The sequence below is a fragment of the Larus michahellis genome, chromosome 19 (assembly GCF_964199755.1).
Source record: "Larus michahellis chromosome 19, bLarMic1.1, whole genome shotgun sequence".
In the NCBI taxonomy this organism is placed as follows: Eukaryota; Metazoa; Chordata; class Aves; order Charadriiformes; family Laridae; genus Larus; species Larus michahellis.
The window spans coordinates 8,582,005-8,605,528 of NC_133914.1; the positions used below are offsets into that span (position 1 = coordinate 8,582,005).

A 23,524-nucleotide genomic window follows, 5' to 3' on the forward strand; every position below is an offset into this window, starting at 1 on the left:
TTAAGTTATACCACAATATTGTGAATACGGCCTTTATAAACCATGAATAGCACTAAGGCATGAAAAGACTCTGCAGTCACTGTGAGAAATCCTCAAGCGAAACAGCATCTTGCTGAGCATTTCCACCGAAATACCTCTGGAACAGGACAACAATGTGCTAAAGTGCAGTAAAGTACGTTAAGCACGCCCGAACGACATCGAGGTCTGTATATATTACAACAGCAGTGTGAGGGAGAGATACCTCAGCTTTCCTACAAACCATCTCATGTCAATGAAGACACACGAAGATGCTGGTATTCATATGCTGCACACAGCAACAAGCTCACCCTAACCCTTTTGGTCTTCCTCAATGATACTATTTGTTAAGCCAAAAAAATTATCTTGAAATAAGAGTATTAAAGCTAGCTTTCTCAGGCATAGAACAACGTTGGAGGTCAAGATTGCTGAACAGCATCTATTATGTTCACTTTGGGATGCTCATATCATTTAGTCATCTAACAGGCATAAGCAGCAATGATGTTTTTGCAGCCCTTTCCTCAAGCAAATATTCACACCCAAACCAACCATGTTGAGTCAGCTGAGAGCACAAAACAGCAACAACCACCCCAGACACAGGGCAGTTTAATTTATTAACAGCCATAGAAGCAGCAGACAGAACCTAAGCTGCTATGAAACTCCTGGCTTACTAAATCTGTTCCAGCAAATTTACAGTTGATATCAGTTTATTTTCAGGGCCAGTGCATTAAAAAAATTAAAAAAAGTATTAAGAACTAATCAAGAGAGACAAGAACATGTCACATTTTCACTATCTTCAATTCAAGCAATGATCTGACGATCGTTAATGTGCACTACCATTTCACAAAACAAGCTCCAACCGAGCACATTGATCTCCTCTCGCCTCTCGCTTACCAGTGGCCCACAACAGCAAAAACTACGAATGCTTTTCAGACACACACCACAAAAAGCATGAAATACAAGCTATTCAAAGAAACTAAGTTTTACGTGACTGAAATCACATTCATTTACAACAACTCTTCAGAAGACACTCTGTGAAACTGTTGTTGTGCAGAAGAAGAAAATGGCAGTTTGAGTAAAACAACTGAAAAACCACTGTGCTAGAGCTATTTCTGCAACCCTTACTCAACATGCCTAACAGCAGAACTGTCATCCCTGCTCTGACCCGTAGAAAGTGGATTTTGATTCCTGCTATTTCTGTCAAATTGAGCCCGGCAGTCAGAAGAGAAGTCCACACAGATCAAAGAGGTGACACAAATAAAAGCAGGAAGACAAACCTAGTAACTAATCACTGACTTACGATCTCCTATTACGGCTACAAGCATTTACTTGATATGATTCTGAAGGTAAAAAATTAACTCAGCAATTGAAGGTAACAAAGGTAAAAAGTTAACTCAGTAGGCATCTAGAGATAGTTGCTTAATCCCAGCTCCAACCATGTCCTACACAAGGCAAAAAGAGTAATTCCAGCTGCCCAGACAGACTTTTTGCAAGCCAAACAATATTACAGCAGCATCTGACTCCCTGAACAAGGGATTCTGAACAAAGAAATGGAAGTGAAACACAGCCAGTAAGATTTTACTGATCATAACACATGGTATGATACAGCTTCATGGATCATTTGTTGTTTCAGAAATAACTTCTGTAGTCACTGAATTACACTTGTCTGATGATGTCAAGAAGATAAACTAGTTACATTAGCAGCACAATTCAGTAGTCAGAAGATTTTCCATGCCATAATTTGCTGGGATAGAGAGCAGGATTTCTTTAAGTTTTCATTTCGCCTTACACCACTGTAGGGTATACAAATCTGGCACGTTCATCTTGCCTTCTGAGAAAAAAGTAAACTTTATGTATACCCCCAATCTACTTCTTTCTCTAACATTTCAGAGTTGTATGACTCACAGTGACTCATGATATGCATTACTGAATGTGTTGAATAATACTGAAATGTTATTGAACAGCTGGCAACAATTACAGGAGACCGAATCCTCTATGCCCTACGTTGTCTCTCCCAGCCTTACGTTCTCTCCTACAATCCCCTGCAAATCTTCAATACCCGTTCAACATGTTCTTAGTCTCCCAAGAAGCTAACAAGAACAAAACCAACGAAATAAAAAAACCTCCATCCTCTGTAATGTAAGGGCACAGAATTATTTAACTATTGAAGCATTACTTCATAGCATTTCTAGCTATTAACCTAATTATTTACGGGTTCAAGTTACGTCAGGGGAGGTTTAGATTGGATATTAGGAAACATTTTTTCACTGAAAGCGTTATTAAACATTGGAATAGGCTGCCCAGGGAGGTGGTGGATTCACCATCCCTGGAGGTGTTTAAAAAAAGGGTAGATGGGGCACTTAGGGACATGGTTTAGAAGTGGCTTTTGTCAGGGCAGGTTAAAGGTTGGACTCGATGATCTTAAAGGTCCCTTCCAACCTCAGCAATTCTATGATTCTATGATTAAATATCCCTATTTCCCCTCTCGCTGTTTTCCCATTTCCATTATTAATAACACTACTGCTTTGATCCACCGCTTTCACAGTATTTACTGCAAACCAGAACAGCAGGAGGAGCAAAGCACTCTCCTGTGGTGCTCTTGCTGTCTTTCTGCATCAACACATACTGCACGAGCTCTACTACTACTTACCACTCCCTGCATTGTCAGTTGAAAGCACTCAACCAATATCTAAAACATCTTGCTTGGGTGCTAAGTTGACACATTTGGATAGCTTGGAAAGCTTGTAGAAAGATCTTTTAGATATGTCTAAGCAGCTATGCTGCATGTCAACAGGCTACAAGGATGACACTTTTCTCAAGTTTATCTGCTCTTTGATACCCTGAAAGCAAGCAAGAAACCAAACCAAGGCTTCCATGATTGCCACAAAGGCAAGACTTCGGAAGCAACATTTTAGGCAGGTACTTGGCTTCTTAGAACTGCCCTTTATTTAAAATGTCTAACTCATTACCTTATGATTTATTTGAGAAACGTTCCTTTGAGAGACTGGTCTAACAAGAGATTCCAAAGTCACATTCAGACTGTTTACGCATGCCTGTGGACTACTACAGACTGTATGAGAAAGCACTTGTGCAGTTACAAAATTTCTAGAAGAGCTCCAATGATCGTCCTGTTGCCTCTGCTTGCATCACATGAAAGACCGACCAGTGAGGACGACTCTCTGTGGATGTATTCAGATTTACCTAAACAGACAATTATGTACATGAAGAATCGTTTCAAGGATGCCAAGTGATCTCAGAAATGGGAACCTACACTCAGTCCAATTCAACATGGTCAAAGATGTGTCAGTCAATCTGCATCAGCAGAAACTTCAACTCAAAAGCCAAAGGACTGAACAAACTAGTTCTATTACTGCTGAAGTCAAGAGGTAGTCTGAACCATGTCAAGGTCCTCCTGCACAGGAACAAAGAAGTGTAGCAGCATTTAGTAATATAGCCACTGAAAAAACCAGTCCCGTGTGTAAGAAGCAAATTCATCTATAATGGAGTCCACACAGGATATGAGGAAATAGCTGCTACTGGAATTCACATCAGTCCTCCAGAAGAACTCTTGGCTTGCCACAGGTAAAGGGAGTTTGCAAAGCTAGCTAAACATTAGCCCTCGCTGGAATACCACTCTCCAAGTACGGGATTCTTCAATAGCTGAAGGTTTTCAGTAATATGGACCCATTATGAAATGCAAGTCGTTTTGCGTAGAAATACATTAAGAGCAGCAACCGGGCAACTGGATGGCCTAACAATACGATAAATGAAAGACTCCAAGACAGGACATTAGTACGGAATGCAATTATTTTCAAGATGTGTTGGACAGGGGATTAAGTGCTGTTTGGAGTTCAAATGTTTCTGCCATACTATTGAATACCTGAAGTGAAGACTAGCAAAGACTGCAGCCCACACTTGGCTGCCTTTTTTTTTTTTTTAATGCTTTCTAGCACAAGGAAGCAACATATCTTCTCAAATAACCTTAACGTGTTTCTCATTTATTAAAAAGTACTAACTTAACAGAACTCAAACAGAGGCTACCCAAAGCCAGAAAGAAGGATTCTGCAATGGAAGAAAGCTTGCCTTAAAACCCCTTTAATTTTTAAGACATTATTTTAAGCTCTTCTTCCCCTCTGTATTATTTTTAACTTTAGATTGCCACTGAGGTAACTGCGGTCTGATGTACTGTTAATGGAACAGTTAAAAGAAATACCTGCAAGTACTTAATGGTACCACTAATAGATATGAAAAAATTTCAGTGAGTAAAAGAAGAGAATCTAAGAGAAGACATTCAAAAATTATAATGCTAAAATCTCCTTTTCCACACCTCCGAACATTTTCTGATTCAAGATCTTATTTCCACAGTCTAAACACAATAAGCTTCCCAGTCCAGAGCTTAATAAAGGAAAAATGCACACTCAGGTTGCTCCTCCACATGCCTCTGAAATGCGTGGACACATACAATTCCTCCTTGGGAAGCATTCAGGAAAACATTTAAAATCATGAACAAACCACCTCAGGGAGGAAAATTTCCGTATTTTTATGATGGAAAAAAGAAATAATTTTGTTGAAAAATGGAGTTTCAAAATACTCAAACTAATGGATAGTATAGCCCAAGCAGAGATGCACTAGCAAGGACACAGTATTCAGAGTACCAGTGAGAGAGTTCCATCACAAATATCGTTTAGGAACACATGAGTACTATTGCACAATGCAATTTAAAATACAAGTCTGTCCTGACCTCGAATCACTGGTTCCCCACCAAAACTACACCAGATAATTTCTTAATAGTCACATATCATCTCTAAAAATCACATTCTTACCTTCCTCAGTTTCTACTGGTTGCTGGGATAGAATTTTAAGAAGAACTGGATTTTTCCATACTCCTTCCCTTGTGATATCCACCAATATTTGGAGATTGTTATTCCCAAATTCCAGTAAAGCATCATGTGAATCCTACAAAATGTGAAAAAAAAAGAGTCATTTAAAGTCTTTGCTAAACAGTAAACCAATACAATTTTACATTATCTGTCCTAATATTTGACTGTATTCTAATAATTTCACACCATTCTTCTAAGTCATTACTGTTTTGACATGTTTGTACTGGGATTTTAACAGTATGTCCTTTCACTTCTCTAATCCTATAGCAAAACTTCCCAATTTCAAAGTACTGAAAGTTAACTGAAATGGCTTAACTCAAAAAGCATATTCTGCAGTTGTAACTCTTCTGGAATTTTTATGTTTTGTCATGTACACATATACATATAAATAAAATTACAAAAACTATTGTATAAGAGACAAAGGATGATTTTGTATCAAAGCATTTAGTGCCATTTAAGAAATGTGAATGAGGTTTAAAATGAGTAACAAAATGCTGAGTGTAAAGTTTTACATTTAGTGTCAACACTACTGAGATAAGCCAGCCAATTCACTTCTCAGAATTATTAAAGCCGTCACTCACTAGTCCGAGGAATGTGAGAGCAGTGGTGCAAAATATCCTTAAGCTACATAAGAAGTAGTGCAGTGGGGGATGTTCAGAAAAGACTCTCATCTACCAAAAGAGGCAGGGGTCACATGAAGTTGGAGGTCTCCTGGTGGTTAGACATGCAAGAAGTTTTGGGGAACTTAAGAAAGAGAAAGCAGTGCACAATATCCACAACAGTCTGCTGGACAACACTCACAGTCCAGACACAAAACTGGAAATGAATAATTTATTGAGATGAAAACATCATTCTACTGGATACAGATACAACATTTCCTTAGAAACTACTCCGTGCCCAGCGCCTGTAGTCTAAGAACCATGGATTTCTGATCCTGACAGTTTTGACGCTCTGAAGGCTGACTCTGCGCAGCACCCAGGTCTACAGCAGAAGTTCACCCACCAAACCCGTATACGTAGCACAACACTCATGAGTGATCTAGGCCCTACCACTTTCAATTTTGGAAATCCAAGGAGTGAAGGAAGAAGAAAAAAAAAAAAAAAAAAGAGATGTTACGCACAGACAGAAGTTGGAGTCTAACACAGAAGAAAAAAAGAAAGATTCTAGCACTTACTGTCCCTAGCAGGAAATCTATCTAGGGTGACTTGCACTGAAAAAATTAAAATATCACCACACAGAATTTCCTAACACTGACAAACTGAAGCCAACTTACTGTAGGCAATTTGCGGCTACATGTTCAGTAAAAATGCTTCTCACATAAGTCACAACACATCTTAAGAATTAGTTTGATATGTGACAATGTCCCCTAGTTCTAATGAGCTGTGCTTTAAGTTAGCAGTACTTTAAACACTATTATTAGCCACAGCTTTCCATAGCCTCTATTGTATCCTCTCTAAATACCGGAATCAATTCCATGTTCTGAATTATCATTGCTATGACCACTGGGATACCAGAGTAACCAAAGAGCCTTGTATCAGGGGCTGTCAAAAGACAGCAATGAACTGCATTCCACACTGCAGCACACAAGATGTGTTTTTCAAGTTCCTGAGTTACCTTCTACAACCAAGTGAATCTGCCATGAAAATACCCAAGACTTTCCCACTAACAGTAAAAGGCATCTTGGCATTTAATCGTTAGACAGATTCCCTTTAATAAAGTAGATACTGATGTTTAACCCCAGCCATCAGTTAGGACCACGCAGCTGCTCGCTCACTCCCCCAGTTGGGATGGGGAAGAGAATCAGAAGAATAACAGTGAGAAAACTCACGGGTTGAGAAAAAGAGAGTTTAATAAAACAAGGAATTCATTCACGGCTTCCCTGCAGGGAGGTGTTCAGCCATCTCTGGGAAAGCAGGGCTCCATTACATGCAACGGTGACTTGGGAAGACAAACACCATCGCTCCAGCCATCCCCCCTTCCTTCTTCCCCCAGCTTTAGGTACTGAGCATGATGTCATATGGCACAGAATAGTCCCGTAGAGGACACTCTGCCTAGCATCATCTTGAACTACTTGTAAAAGTCTTCTGGTGGAAAGTTACCAGACGTGAAGAGGTCATACGGTCCCTAGGGCTGAGGGACACTAAGGAGTAGCCTGATGCAGCAGCCCCAAAATGAATGTCACAGGGTAGGATGCGAAACCAGGTATTTTCAGGAGGAACAGAGAAATAATAAGAATATAACGGTGTTTCGCTGAGCAAGACAGTTTGGCTTGGCAACAAATGACTGACAGTCAATCACTTTATACTATAAAAGCTTAGTCCCGTCTTTGATCAGGAGGGATTCTAGTACGCTCCCACCCACAGGTATGTCTGGGATTCCTCCCTTGTGCGGGGACACCCCTCAGGGCTGAGCGAAAGAGAGCTACCCACAGGTGCTCATCACTTGTGTGAGTAACACCAGTCTCTATAAAAGAGTTACTTATCAACCTAGCTTTGAACTATTGATTTAGTAAATGATAATTGTAATGAGTAGTAGCTATAGTTTTTATACTGTGTAGCAGATGTTCTGATTAATGTCCTTGAGCCTGAACACGCCATTATTGATCAAGATCAAGTTTTATTTTGTATCCTTTAGCCTGATCACACCATTATAAATTAAAATAAAATTTTATTTTGTTTGTGTATATATATCTCAGTTTGCCATCTTTAACCATGCAGTACAGTTCCTTTGGTCAGTTGGGGCCAGCTGTCTCGCTTGTCGCCTCCCAACCTTTTGTGCACTCCCTGGCAGTGTGGTATGAGGAGCGTAAGAGGATCTGACTGCTTAACAACAATGAAAAACATCAGTGTGCTATCAACACTGCTTTCATCCCAAATCCAAGGCACAGCACTATAGCAGCTGCTAGTAAGAAAGTTAACTCTATCCCAACTGAAACCAGGACAACATTCAATACGAGAAGACCAATTTCAGAGCAACTTTAATGTTTTGACATAAATATCAATTTCCTTTCTAATACTGCAGCAAACTGTACTCCATAAACCTCTGCACAGGAGAACCTGGATTTAACTCTTGGGCAAAGCATCTACCCACTAAGGAGTGAAGCTTTATTCCCAGCAGGAGAGACATGAGGGGAAAATTACATCCTTGCAGTGAAAGTTTCAACTACATTGATCCATAGCTGTCGTACACAATAGTCTCAGAAGTTTCTTAAAGGACTCCTCTCAAATAATTCCAAAACCACACTATCAGACATGCTGTTTTGTAAATCCTAAGTTAAAGTGAAGCACAGCTAACACAGGGCTGTTCCCTCCTCGCTCCCCAATTATATCTATCCACAGCATACTTGTGTACTATATGGAATAAACTCGAGTATAACTTCACCACTGAAGCCTGTGTCCAGTGGCAAGTTTATACCAATGCGTTCATCCCCTGGACAGTCGGTCAGTCTCCAGAATATGAAACTAAGCATATGGGGCTCTTCAAGGAGTCTATGTATATGGATGACTTCAGGGCATTCTTTCACTAAACTGAGAACACAGGCAAGTTTAGAAGAAAGTCATTCCCAGCAAGTACTGAGTGAAGAATCCAACGATCAAAAGGGGACCACAGAAAGATAATATACTCCTACAAAGCTCATTATAGAAGTCACCTTCCTGCTTGCTCATCTAGCACACAATGAACTGTGAAATTCTAGAGGATGAGCAAGAATACGGGGTGGCTTTCTGCAATGCAGGTGTTAAATATCTGTAGGAGATCTTGTTGTCACAAGACATAGGGAAATCAAGGATAAGTAAAGCATATTTTCTAAGTTTCAATGTAAGCTGATAACATAGCACAAAACATATTCCTGATTCCAGAAACTGGAACTGTACTCCACAGCTAAGCTAATCTTCTTCCTATGCTAGTCATGCCATTAAAGAAACACGATGCCCAGACTAACCTCTAAAACAAACAGGATTTCCTGCAATAACCAGTCTTTACTGTAATAGGTAAGATGGGAAAGGAAGAAGGAAGTAAAGCAAGCTATCCGTTTTCATGGCTAAAATCCTACCTAACTATTCACCACCTCCAGCTGCTAATCAGACTTCATGTCTCACAAGGTCTGGTGCTTCACAGCGACTTGGATCTGGGCTGCTGCAGAGAAGCTGCCAAGGCTTGACCTCAGGCTACCACCACTTGCTGCTCACACACCTGGACACCAACCACACTGCACATCCAGAGTAAATACGAGGCTCTGGGGGCCAAGCTGAAGGACACGAGCATCCATCTAGTTTCCTTCATTTTGCTGAGGAAAATATAAGAAAGAAAGCAAAATGAAGGACAACAAAAGTGTGAGACCAGCTCAACAGGACAGGGCATCGAGTAACAGAGAAGAGGCTGCGGTACTCAATAACTTTGCCTCAAGTTTTGCTTTCAAGGTCTGCACTCTGACCTTCCCGGTCCCTATGACTAGTGGCAGAGTTGGGGGCGGGGAAGGGCCATGAAGCAGCACAACAGATGAGATGTTAAGACAATCACGTTAGCATCCTCAGTACCAAATAGAAGCCAAGGGTCTTGACGGATGTCACCAGCAAGACCAATGCCAGCTCTGAAAAGTCACAGCCACTGGGGGAAGGTTCCTAGTGACTGGAAGAAACCACCATGCCCATTTTCAAGACCAAGGGGTGAAGACACTAGGGAACTACAGTCCAGTCAGCACAACCCATCCCCAGAAAGACTACAGGGCAAATTCTCCTGGAAACCACATGTGAAGAACAAAAATGTGACACGGAACAGCCAGGACTTGCCAAGTACAAGTCACTTTATCAACATGACTACCCTCTGTGATAACACACTGCAGATGACATTAGAGCAGTCAGACTTAGCAAGGCTTCTGACAGTCTCCCATACTATCTTTAAAATGAGATTTTTAAAATATGGAAAAGTGGAACAATAATACAGGTAGAAAAATCAGCTCAACTGCCAGGCCTGGAAGGTTTGTGACCAATTGTTCAAAAACCAACTGGCAGCTGTCTCCTAGCAGCATTTCTCAGGGGTCAACACTGAGCTGATACTTTTAACATCTTTATTAGTTGTCTGAATAACCGGACGAAGCATGTTCTCTGCCAGCCCACGGCTCATACAGAACTTGGAGGGCAGGGCTGCCATTCAGAAAGACGTTCAACAGGCCACAGAACATCACTGACAGGAACTCACTAAAGTTCAACACAGGCAAATGCAAAGTGCTGCACCTGTGTGAGGGACGGACTGTAAATTCCCTGCCGAGGGGCAGGAGCCCCTCCAAGCCTTCAGTGGAATGCCTCAAACACTCGCAAGGAAATAAATAATGCAGGCCTGGCCTTCAAAGAACTGATAAGGCTCACACTTCTGGCACCTGAAAGTGTGGGAGAACTATCTTGTGAAGACAGGGTAGTTCTGCCACTCGTGTGGTGAGCTCGCTAGTTCCCAGTTCTCGAGGCCATTGTGTTCAATGAGTGACCTTTGCTTCATTATCCACGAAATGCATATGAAAGCGCACACCCTGCATATGCTAATGAAGATTATAGAGACCATGCTAAACATGGATGACCATGGCATTCCTCTCTCCACCCAAATCATGCCACACGTCACCTGGGAGAAGGGAGAAACCTGAGACAAGGCTGTCCCTGGCAAGGGGGGCGGACCGTGCTAATTCAGCAAACGTAAAAGGGGAAAATAAGTGCCCCTAGGGGGGAACAAAGAAGAAACAATAGAAGAAGCTAGTGCCTGGGAAGATTTTTCCCAAGAAAGATGATTATGCCTGGGAAGACTCCCTGAAAAAGACGCTGGAACCAGGACAGGTGATCTCTTTATCTCTGTGTTTTCCTTTCTCTATCCCTCACTTTCTCTTTTCTCTTAGAATTGTTAAGTAACAGTTAGAGTTGTGAAGTAACAACCTTAAGTACAACCTTAAGTACCGCTTGCCATAAGTTGTCCTGTCCCTGTTGTTCAGTAACATGATGCACACCCCCCCATTTGCCATCATTTGTTATATACCTAACCAATTATCGTGGACTTGTTAAGACCTATACTAACCATTTTGGGAAGCTAATAAATGTTTCAATATGGACCTTGAGATTTATCTCACCTTAGTCCGCACTGTTGAGAATTTACAAATCTGAAGTCACTTACCCCCCCTCTTTACTGAGAGTGGGACGTGACAACCTGGCACAACCCCAGGTATCAGTTGACCAGCTGGCTAGGTTCCAGTTTGACAAAACAGGCCTCTAGGGTCTGTAATTTAAGTCAGTAGTGAGCCCTCACTGCAAACAAGGCAAACTACTCTGAACAGTTTCAAACGGAGCATAACCAGGAGATTGGTGTGATGCAATCCGACTGCTCTCACCACCGGATGACTGGCTGACCAGCCACTCCCAAGCAGGGAATGGTCTATGGTGTGGACTATTCCTTTGACCAGCTCGTCCTGTTTATGGTCCCTCTGAGCTTCTATGGGAAGCTGAAAAGGTCCTTGACTTAATACAAACATTACTTAGTGACAACTAAAACAATATGTGCTATCAACATTATTCTCATACTAAGTCTGAAACACAGCAGCTACTAGGAAGAAAATTAACTCTATCCCAGCTGAAATCAGGACAAAACACTACCCAAAGTTTGTGCAATCTCCATTCTTAGAGACACTGAAAACTTGGTGGGGTAGGACCCAAAGCAACCTGATTCAAGATAGCCCATACTCTGAGCGAAGAGGTGGATTAGATAACTTGAGCTACCTTACGACTCTTCCATAACAGACACCTTCAGAGGGCTGCACATTCAACACGTTTACCAGACATACTGAAAGCACACTTAACGGCATCAGTAGTTCTTTCTGCCTGTTCTTCTCTGCCTGAAAGAACAAAACCAAACTAACATCAGAAGTGAGTGAAAAAGGACACATTAGGAGTTCTTTCCAAATGCAGAACTATAGTGCAGACTCCCACCTCCTAAGAAGTGCCAAAATTAAAAGCCTCATAGCTGAATGCAACAATCTAGCAGTTTTGATAACTTTAACCATCCCATCTTCCTTAGGGTTACCCAAGATTTTCTACAAATATTGCCCCAGTAGTGATTTTATTTTTAGGTAACTGCTGTAACTGTGTTGCAACTCTTAGCTCCTAGCATGCTTGCTAACTAAAAATCCAGTATTAAAGAGCAAGCTACTTCTAAAAATGATTATAAAGAAAGTAAAACTAGCAAGTGAGCTACTGGTGACATGGCCTCAAAATCAGTTGCTGATATCAGTAGAAGAGTTAGTGCTAATTTGCAGGTGCAAAGATAGCCAAGTATGACGCTTACAATGACTGATTTCCACGCTTGAGCCTGAAACATTACTCACAAGGTCAACGGAAAAAAATAAAATAATAAATTTTGGAGTGTCACAGCTGCACCCTGAAGATGCAAGTAGCTTCATCTGTTCTTAACCAGAGCTCAAACTGCTCTTAACTAAAGCATTGAGACACTAATACATGAGCTACAACACACAAAGGCTTTTTTCAGTCTGTATTTAAGCATTTGAAAACATCACTTAAGCAATCCTTATGCTCACACAGCTGTTCCTTCTATCAAGTCTTTCTTTCCTGTGCAAGCTGGGTCAGGAAACCAAATTCAGCAGAAAGAGCCTGTCCTGGTTTCGGTGGGGATAGGGTTAATTCTTCCTGGTATTCCATGCCATGTGAGCCACGCCCACCCTGAGCTGCCGGGGGAGGGGGCAGGAAGTTGGGCTGGGGCATCCGGGTCTGACCGGCGAGCAGCGGTTTCGTAATCGTGTTTGTATATTCCCCTATCCGTGTTGTTGTTGTTTGCCTGTTCCCTTTGCTGTCCTGTTAAACTGCCTTTGTCTCAACCCAAGAGTCTTGCCTTTTCTTACGATTCTTCCTGTATTAGGAAGGCGCGAGCGAGCGGCACGTGGTTCTTTGTTGCCGTCTGAGGCTAAACCACGACAGTCCTTTTTGGCGCCCAACGTGGGGCTCGAAGGGTTGAGATAACGACAGAATCCAACTAGAACGTGGAAAAAACGGTTTTGTTTTTTTTTTTTGTATGCATTTATTTTATTAGGTAAATAGTCACTGGTCATCATGTTGCTTGGTTTGTTCTCATGGCTGTGTTACATAAATTCCTATATGGCTTATGTATTCCCTGCGATGCCGTTTACCATGTCTGGAAGAGGGATGAGGATTATCATTCTGCTGTCCTGTGCGATATCTGTTTATGATATGATAACATCACTGTTCAGACGGCTATTTTGGGGTGTTTACGTGGTTTTGCTGTCCTGTCCGTACATTGGACACCGTCTCTCAGAATTTGTTAATAATTTCCCCAGCCCTTTTGCCTCCCTTTTCTCCTTCGGGTCAGGTATGACAGCTTTTGAGAATTTTGAATATCCTTGGGATACTCAAACCAGCGTGTTCCTAGTGCTATGTCTCCTGAATACGTTCCAGGTCTTGTTTAGGGTTAAGCGACTATTTAAGACTACCACCCGGAGATCTGCTCTGAGGCTGGATAGTCAGGGGTGGCATGGCATGTGGGAGAGCATGGGCAGGTACCTAGAGAACTACTCACCTCCAATGGTCTGGGACTTCACCCCTGAACAATTACAGGACCCTGATAAAGTGGTAGAATATTTGAAGGGAAAATGCTGTGGCTATTCTAGAGAGGCACAACTCACCGCATTGTGCTGGGCCCTGGCCAGTATCTACCAGGCACTGCTCAGAATTATGCAGCACCCTCAAGGGGAAGAGATGGAAACCAGACCAGCGGCCGCTGCAGCCCCTGCGGCGGACACTGCGGCCGCTGCAGCCCCTGCGGCGGACACTGCGGCCGCTGCAGCCCCTGCGGCGGACACTGCGGCCGCTGCAGCCCCTGCGGCGGACACTGCGGCCGCTGCAGCCCCTGCGGCGGACACTGCGGCCGCTGCAGCCCCTGCGGCGGACACTGCGGCCGCTGCAGCCCCTGCGGCGGACACTGCGGCCGCTGCAGCCCCTGCGGCGGACACTGCGGCCGCTGCAGCCCCTGCGGCGGACACTGCGGCCGCTGCAGCCCCTGCGGCGGACACTGCGGCCGCTGCAGCCCCTGCGGCGGACACTGCGGCCGCTGCAGCCCCTGCGGCGGACACTGCGGCCGCTGCAGCCCCTGCGGCGGACACTGCGGCCGCTGCAGCCCCTGCGGCGGACACTGCGGCCGCTGCAGCCCCTGCGGCGGACACTGCCACTGAACCAGGGAACCAACCCGTGCCGGTATCAGTTGCCCCCATACAGAAGAAGAAGCACACAAAGAAATCAGTTCGCTTAGTAAGAGATGATGATGAACCAGGGTCATCACGAGAGCAGGAGGAAGAGGCAGAACCAGAGGTAATTACTCGATCCCTATCCTTGAGTGAGCTGCGGGATATGCGAAAAGATTTCAGCCGACTTTCAGGCAAGCACATTGTCACCTGGCTGCTCCGGTGCTGGGATAATGGGGCCAGTAGCCTGGAATTAGAGGGTAGGGAGGCCAGGCAGCTGGGATCCCTGTCTAGGGAAGGCGGCATTGACAAGGCAATTGGGAAAAAGACCCAAGCCCTCAGCCTCTGGAAACGACTCCTGTTAGGCGTGAGGGAGAGGTACCCCTTCAGTGAGGATGTTGTATGTCAGCCAAGAAAGTGGACTACCATGGAAAGAGGTATCCAGTACCTGAGAGAATTAGCCGTGCGGGAGATGATTTATTATGACTTGGACAATGCAGACTTACCCACAGACCCTGATGAGGTGCGATGCACAAGGCCCATGTGGCGGAAGTTTGTACGGAGCGCACCATCGTCATATGCCAACTCCCTGGCAGTAATGGAATGGAAAGGTGAAGAGGGACCAACAGTGGATGAGGTAGCTGGCCGGCTCCGGCGATATGAAGAAAGTCTCTCTTCCCCCCTTGTCTCAGCTGTGGAGAAACTGTCGCGGAAGGTCCAGCAACTTGAAGAGAATATGTCCTACTCCCCACCTGCACGGGCCAGCATCTCAGCTATTAGAAGCAGGCATTTCCCCACTCAAGAGAGAGAGTATAGAGGGTACACACCACGAGGCACCCTGTGGTTCTACCTGCAGGACCACGGAGACGACATGAGGAAGTGGGATGGACAACCTACTTCGATCCTGCGGACACAGGTACAGGAGTTGCAAGGAAGGACAACCATAAAAGGGGATCCCTCCAGGAAAAGTGCCGCCCCAGTTTCCAGTGGGCTGTTCCCCAGACAAAGCAGAAGGCCTGATCTTGCTTCTGATCCTCTTGAAGGAACTTCCAAGTCATTTCTGCAAGAAGTGAGTAATGGATACTACGACCAGTATTAGGGGGGCCCTGCCTCCGGCCAGGTGGAGGAAAGGGACAACCGGGTTTATTGGACGGTGTGGATTCGATGGCCTGGCACATCAGACCCACAGGAGTATAAGGCTCTAGTGGACACGGGTGCACAGTGTACTTTAATACCATCAAGCTATAGAGGGGCAGAACCCATTTGTATTTCTGGGGTCACAGGGGGATCCCAAGAGTTGACTGTACTGGAGGCAGAAGTGAGCCTAACTGGGAATGAGTGGCAAAAGCATCCCATTGTGACTGACCCAGAGGCTCCATGCATCCTTGGTATAGATTACCTCAGGAGAGGGTATTTTAAGGACCCAAAAGGATACCGCTGGGCTTTTGGCATAGCTGCCTTGGAGACAGAGGAAGTTAAACAGTTGTCTGCCTTGCCTGGTCTCTCGGAGGATTCTTCTGTTGTGGGGTTGTTGAGGGTCGAAGAACAACAGGTGCCAATTGCTACCACAACGGTGCATCGGCGGCAGTACTGCACTAACCGAGACTCTCTGATTCCCATCCATGAGCTGATTCGTCAACTAGAGGTTCAAGGAGTGATCAGCAAGACTCGCTCACCCTTTAACAGTCCCATATGGCCGGTGCGAAAATCTAATGGAGAATGGAGGCTAACTGTAGACTATCGTGGCCTGAATGAAGTCACGCCACCGCTGAGTGCTGCCGTGCCGGACATGCTAGAACTCCAATACGAACTGGAGTCCAAGGCAGCCAAGTGGTACGCCACGATTGATATAGCGAATGCATTCTTCTCAATCCCTTTGGCAGCAGAGTGCAGGCCACAGTTTGCTTTCACTTGGAGGGGCGTCCAATACACCTGGAATCGACTGCCCCAGGGGTGGAAACACAGCCCCACCATTTGCCATGAACTGATCCAGACTGCACTGGAACAGGGTGAAGCTCCAGAACATCTGCAGTACATTGATGACATCATTGTATGGGGAAACACAGCAGAAGAAGTTTTTGAGAAAGGGAGTAAAATAGTCCAAATCCTTCTGAACGCTGGTTTTGCTATAAAGCGAAGTAAGGTCAAGGGACCTGCGCAGGAGATCCAGTTTTTAGGAATAAAATGGCAAGATGGACGCCGTCAGATTCCAATGGATGTGATCAACAAAATAGCAGCTATGTCTCCACCAACTAGTAAAAAGGAAACACAGGCTTTCTTAGGCATTGTGGGTTTTTGGAGAATGCATATCCCAGATTACAGTCAAATTGCAAGCCCTCTGTATCAAGTAACCCGGAAGAAGAATGATTTTAAATGGGGTCCTGAGCAACGACAAGCTTTTGAACAAATCAAACAGGAAATAGTCCATGTAGTGGCCCTGGGGCCAGTCCGGGCAGGACAAGATGTTAAAAATGTGCTCTACACCGCAGCCGGGGAGAACGGCCCTAGCTGGAGCCTCTGGCAGAAAGCACCAGGGGAGACTCGAGGTCGACCCCTAGGTTTTTGGAGTCGTGGATACAGAGGATCCGAAGCCCGCTACACTCCAACAGAAAAAGAGATATTGGCAGCATATGAAGGGGTTCGAGCTGCTTCGGAAGTAGTTGGCACAGAAGCACATTTGAGCACAAGAAGCACTTGCTGGTGACATCACATATTTTGGGCGAGAATAGCCAATGAATCAGATTGGGTGCTGTTAAGCGCTAAGTAACACTGTCACTGTATGTCCTCATTGCTATAATTGCTATCAGTTGTACTACGAGTAAGGCACAGGGATGATGGGATAAGAACTGATCTCAGCAGCTGGCGCCCAGCAACTTCCTCAAGATCTACATCTTCAGCCCACGGACTGCGTGCATGAGCCACACCAGGTGCACCAGTCACAAGCTCCGAAAAATACAGCATGCAACAGACCAGCACCACCCAGCATCTCACCTGCCCTGAGAGACTGTTCTAACAGATGGAGCCCAAAGCCATGGATTAAAAGAACTCAACGGACACTTTGGAGGGATGGCCCATAAACTAAGGGCATTATATGTGTGTGTATATATATATATAACAGGGGAAAGTGGTGGCAATTCATTGGAACCTGCTGGGCATGGCATAGATGGTATGGAATAAGGGGTGGATAATGTCCTGGTTCCAGTGGGGATAGGGTTAATTTTTCCTGGTATTCCATGCCATGTGAGCCATGCCCACCCTGAGCTGCCGGGGGAGGGGGCAAGAAGTTGCTGCTTAAAAGCGGGCTGGGGCGTCCCGGGTCCGGCCGGCGAGCGGCGGGGAGTGGCGGTTCCGTAATCGTGTTTGTATATTCCCCTATCCGTGTTGTTGTTGTTTGCCTGTTCCCTTTGCTGTCCTGTTAAACTGCCTTTGTCTCAACCCAAGAGTCTTGCCTTTTCTTACGATTCTTCCTGTATTAGGAAGGCGCGAGCGAGCGGCACGTGGTTCTTTGTTGCTGTCTGAGGCTAAACCACAACAGAGCCTCAGGGGAGGAGTGGTTTGGGTTTTTTGTGTGGTTTGTTTTTTGTTTTAAATTAAAGCATGATCAGTTCCCCACTTTATAGCCAGTAGTAGAATCAAGCAGGTGAACGACAGACTTAAGTCAGTGCTGCTGCCAAAAGATGCTCAAGTTATAGCCTCAGGACAGGTTTAAAAATGTCAGTGGATATCAACAACCTGATCTAAATTTATACCTATGAAGTATGGAATCACAGTCCAGAGTTTCCTTAAGCGGCAGTTTTGATCATATAGAAGTCTATGTATATCTTTTTATCCTCAGACGTGGGTTATTAAGAAAACAATTATGAGTGTGCAGGTAGAAGGGATACTGTATCTTACCCACAAAATAAATACAAGTCCATTTTGGCAGCCTCTACTTTTGACCTTTCTCAACCGTACAGCACCATACGTTGCCTTTTCAATCGAATAGGTTGCCAGAGCATCCATTGTGCATTCCCCTCCACATACTAACATTACAGCTTTAACCTGTATCAGTGTCAAGTGTAAATCAGGTCAAACACTAAGTTAAAAAAAAAAAATCATAATTAACAGCCTATGACTTCAAATTTCACCTGGAAGACTGACCTCAGTGAGCACTACTGAGCTACAGCACTCCGCTAAGGCATTCAGCACATGTTATGCTTTGGAAAGAGGTGGAACGGATCAGCAAAGCTCTTCCAATTGGTTTGTGTTAAATAATGGCAAAAAGTTCCAGGTTCCTCATAGTTATGACTTGTAAGAGGAGAAAGGACACCATATCTTTTAAACAGCATGTTTTCTTGAAGAAAAATAACAGACAAATCAGAAGAGTTCTCATTATCAGAAGACCTTTGGTAATCAGTCTGCACTTCTTTTGAGGGTGCTGTTTATATGTTCAGATTCTTCACAAAGAGCTTCAACAAAGTGTTAATAATCAATAAAAATTTAACAATTTTACTGCAAGTCTTGAGAATTTATACCATTTCCTGAGCACATAATTCAGAGATTCCTGGCCCTTGCTGTCGAGAAATAGTTTAACAAACATGAGAAAGAATCACCTCAAACTGCCAGTGCTATACTGTACTTAAATGTACTGCAGCACTGCAAGAGACACTGCTTTAGGAAGCCACAGAGAGCTCTCAGCACACATTACACAGAGTAGTGTCACCCAAAAATCTGTTCCAGCAACTCCAAGATATTTGATCGGTGAAGAAGACTGAAGTACGAACAAACAGGATTTTCAGCTCTGCACAGTTCTGAAAGGCAAAGAAAGGGAAACACCAACTCCTGGTTGCATGAACTCACTGTCTCTACTGACGGGACAGGACTATACCCATCCTGGCCCCGGCAAACACTTGCCAACCAACAAGTGCCAAAAGACCATACAAGCAGATTTTGTAATGGCACACTACAGTAGCTGAGATTCGTTGCCTTGTACTGATACTTATCCCAAGTCCATCTGCTACTGAGCTGCACGTTCAAGAGGAGATAGAAGCCACTGCCTCAGAGAAAGGCAAAACAGACCACTTATCTGCTGCCACCACTGAAACTGACAAAAACAAACCCAAACAACTATCATACAATTTGGACAAGGGTGAGGTACTACTACTGAAAAGACTGCTATCCCTCAGATTATGACATTCTGCAATCCAGACAGACAATGCAAACGTTTTCCCAACAGTAACTCTTCCCTAATCCGAGTGCTTTAGGATGCAGTACAGAGCTAGCAGAGCCCAGTTCAGTTATGAGCATCATTCACATTTCAGCACCTTTGTATTAAAAGCTGAAAGAAAACCCTCAGAAGGTGAGAAAGAATGGGCCTATTACACAAGTCACCTGACCTGCTGAGTCAGTACTGCATTTGAGATTCATACAGTCATAGGATGGTTTGGGTTGGAAGGGACCTTAAGATCATCTAGTGCCATCCCCTGCCCTGGGCAGGGACACCCCCCACCAGGCCAGGTTGCTCCAAGCCCCGTCCAACCTGGCCTTGAACCCCCCCAGGGATGGGGCAGCCACAGCTTCTCTGGGCAACCTGGGCCAGGGGCTCACCACCCTCACAGCCAAGAATTTCTTCCTAATATCCAATCTAAATCTCCCCTCTTCCAGTATAAAACCGTTCCCCCTCGTCCCATGGCTCCCCTCCCTGATCCAGAGTCCCTCCCCAGCTTTCCTGGAGCCCCTTTAGGGACTGGAAGGTCTCCCCGGAGCCTTCTCCAGGGTGAACCCCCCCCAGCTCTCTCAGCCTGTCCTCACAGCAGAGGGGTTCCTGCCCTCTGATCATCTTTGTGGCCTCCTGTGGACTCCCTCCAACAGGGCCATGTCCTTCTCATGTTGGGGGCTCCAGAGGATCAATACTGAAATACTGAATATGAAATTCACCAACGTATGTAGCATAAGTAACTAACTACCAACAATACTCTCTGCTTCTCTTCTACCTGCTTAGCTGAACATTTCATTATTGGACCTACTGAAGAATATAAGTCTAATACTAATGGAAATATTTATGAAAATCTACTAAGAATACTTCAAAAGTCTTTGAAGAAACCTAACACGAAATTTAAGTATATATATCTCACTAAGTTGGGACATCATCATAAACAGATCCCAAAGAGAGGGACAACACATTTTGTTCTAGAGGAAGTCTGGAAAACATAATATAGTAAGAGCCTATGGACAAAGTTAAAGAGAAAATACAATCCTTGGAAGTTTATTGAAGATACCTGGACTTTTCAGTCCTTGGCAATTTAAAGCAAACAGCATCTACTACAGTGTCACAAGTTTTAGTTTTATGCTCACCGTCAATATACAGCTTTTCTAAAGAAAGCATTCAGGCTTGTTGTAAGGCTTGAAGGGAACCCTGTTCCGCAATCCTTATTCAATTCCCATGACAATACATGGACATGACACTCCCCTAAATGCACTGTTTGATCTTCCTCAACTGGCCAGATTACATCCATTCCCACAGTGCCTCTCCGTTGGGTTCCTCCCCCACATTAATTGAGTTTACCTTTACGAAGGGCCTTGTAATTCTGCCCCAACCCTTTCACTCATACTTTACAGCATTTCACCACCCGTGTCCACTTCCTTTTGCCTGCTGCCACTGTATAAAATCTGTGCTAAGACTCCTGACACACAATGTCAAATCTTGTTTCCATTTCACACAGGCTGCCTCTGCTCTTGCTTAGACATAAGGAAAACTGCCAGGCGTAACTACTGTTATTTACAATGAAAGAACAAACAGGTTCAGACACCAGTGTTTTGTATATAAGTTTGAGAGCAGTAACACTCCATTTTTAGCTTTAGAACAGTCCCTACAGCTTGCTGCTTTGAAATGCAAGCCCTTACCAGCACTTGAAGTTTCATTGACTCTCACTACCTGTGCAGATTGTTACAGAGCAACAATTACTGCAGGCAGATCTGAAAGAAATACCTGTCCCATATTTGCTGCAACTACCAGTTACATTTGAAGTGATATTCCTCATCAGCCACACTCGCCCCTTTTGTTAGGAAAGGATAAGCACAATCACATCTGTCAATCTGGGGCATGTGCTAATATATAATTTTGCAGTGCTTTGCTACTGGATCTGCCCGGAGATGGGCACATTAACGTGGTCACAGGCTTTAAATCTGCAAGTCCTCATATGAGACCCTATGAGCGACTCCTGTCTAAAGGCCTGTACTGCCCTCTGTATGACTGCATACTTCTCTGTTACTCTCCTCTTCTCTGATGAGGAGTGAGTTCCTACTATATTCCAGGGCAGGGTACAAACATTCTCATATTTCTGTGAAAGTGCCACTTCAAAATCTCATTAGAAGCCCCTGTTTGTAAAAGTCCACGAACTTCTTCAGCGAGGTTTCAGAGTACTACTGTGTTTAAGAAGCTTTGCCCAAATCTTTTACTATTGGAACTATGGGGACCGTTAGATGAATGCTAAATTTGTAAGCCACAGTTTCAGAAAGTCAGTATGAAAGCCAAATGCAGCAGCAGCACATCCTGAATTTTCCCTTCGTTTTGAAAGTTGACTTGAGAGATCTGTGCTTGCATCACCCTTCTACCCCTGGAATTTAATAGTTTCCTTCCAACATATTCAGTCTGAATAAAGTCATCTCATCTGGCTAAAAAACTTGCTCTCTATAAACACAAGTATCAAAGCTCAATCACTGGCTTCCGAAACCTAGAAACACAAATGCTTGTTACATTACAAAAATTATTCTCCTTGGTAACAAGAATCCTCCTTGCAGATCCCTCCAGTTAAAAGTTAGTAATTCTCAGAGCTGCTTTATACCTCTGCTATAATGGGAAAAAGCCCGTATATGCCCTCCCATGTTCTGAATGAGAGAACATCTTGTTTCACGCCTAGGCCATCTCAGTTACAAACTTATTATATGCCTTTTAGTGTTTGATAAGCTCATAAGGCTTAGGGGAGACCTTATTACCCTGTTCCAGTATTTAAAGAGTGTCTACAAAGATGATGGAGACTCCCTTTCTACAAGGAGTCACATGGAGAAGATGAGAAGTAATTGGTACAAGTTACTCCTGGGGAGATTTCAACTGGACTCAAGAGGAAAATTTTTCAGAATGAGAACAATCAGCCACTGGAACACTCTCCCCAGGGAAGCGGTGGATTCCCCAACATTGGACACTTTTATGATTTGGCTGGACAACATTGGGAGCTTTTGCCAAGAAAGGTTGGACCAGATGATCCTTGAGGTTCCTTTCAACCTGGCATTCTATGATTCTAGATTCACTTGTCTTTATCCAATGACAACCGGATCACTGAATTTAAGCGCTACCTTGGAAACAGTAAGTTCCAACTTCTTCCATCAGCCCTAACACAAAAGACGAACCTGTGGCTCATCAACCTTATTTGTGGCATCCCCACGTGATGAGGGGATTAGGAGCACAGACCTAGCCTCTGCAACACCATGGCTAATAGCTACAGGCTATGTGTACTAGCATGGTGTAGCTGGGTATTGTCAAAATAAACTGCTATACCTTCAAATTTGGTTCTGGAGTACTGCAATGTCCACTACCATCTGCTGCAGTCACTAAGGGAGTTACAGGACTTACGGATCAGCACTCAAAACAAAGGAAAAATCTTTGACACCACTAAGACCATAGGATTTAAACTGTATGCAATTCTTTCTACTACAAAGTACATGCCACACCCAACTGTTTTTAGGGTTGCCATTACAGTAAGTATTCCATGGTATTTCAGGAAAAGGACCACATCTGAAAACACCAGTCACAGACCACCTTGCTCCCTTCCGCTACTAGCAGGACTACAAAGCTCTACAAGACTGTTTCTCTCAGTTTAAAGTGCCAGGTTTATTCATCTTCAGTCTACTGAAGAGTTTCCACATGTGCAATTTCCCTGATTGCAGGTGAAACAAAAGCAGCAGCTCCTTCAGAACCTTTATACCTGCATCTTCAGAGCTACAGCAGCAGCAGCCACCGAGCCTCAGGGACTGACGAAATCCCCAGTCATAGGGGTATAAGATCTTGTGATAAGGTCTGCACAAGGACAGCTGCAAGGTGCAAGTTCACTTCCTTCCAACTACTTACTGCCAAAGCCTTCACTTCAGAAAGTTTTAACTGATATTAGCTTCCAACTTCATTAGCCACAGTTGATTGCCAGAACCGGCAATAGCAGCAACAGATCAGTCCCTGGTCCTGGAAGGGTCTATTAGTATGAACACAGCAAGACTACCACTCCTGTCTTTCAGCCCCACAAGGAACACAAGTCCTTGCAGGCAGCTAGGTACTACCTTCAGATTAAACCCTGGAAAACATCACTTCCTCCTACACAGTCTACAGTAGCCATCTTCATTTGAGTCTAGGAATAGTAGTATT

The 23,524-nt window shown here is 44.1% G+C and overlaps 1 protein-coding gene across 11 annotated transcripts in view; it reads right to left on the minus strand.

Annotated features, from left to right (window-relative positions):
- RLF (RLF zinc finger) overlaps positions 1–23,524 on the minus strand; it is a 58,466-nt gene that overhangs the window by 23,907 nt on the left and 11,035 nt on the right. For 4 of the 11 annotated variants that reach the window (XM_074562603.1, XM_074562616.1, XM_074562609.1 and 1 more), the window contains one exon: positions 4,839–4,971. In XM_074562603.1, the coding sequence (XP_074418704.1) occupies positions 4,839–4,971 (133 nt within the window). Of the gene's footprint in view, positions 1–4,838; positions 4,972–5,476; positions 6,334–8,946; positions 9,181–14,635; positions 16,386–18,027; positions 18,328–23,524 lie in introns of those variants that run through there. The other 7 variants (XM_074562610.1, XM_074562613.1, XM_074562608.1 and 4 more) reach the window with 6 other exon arrangements.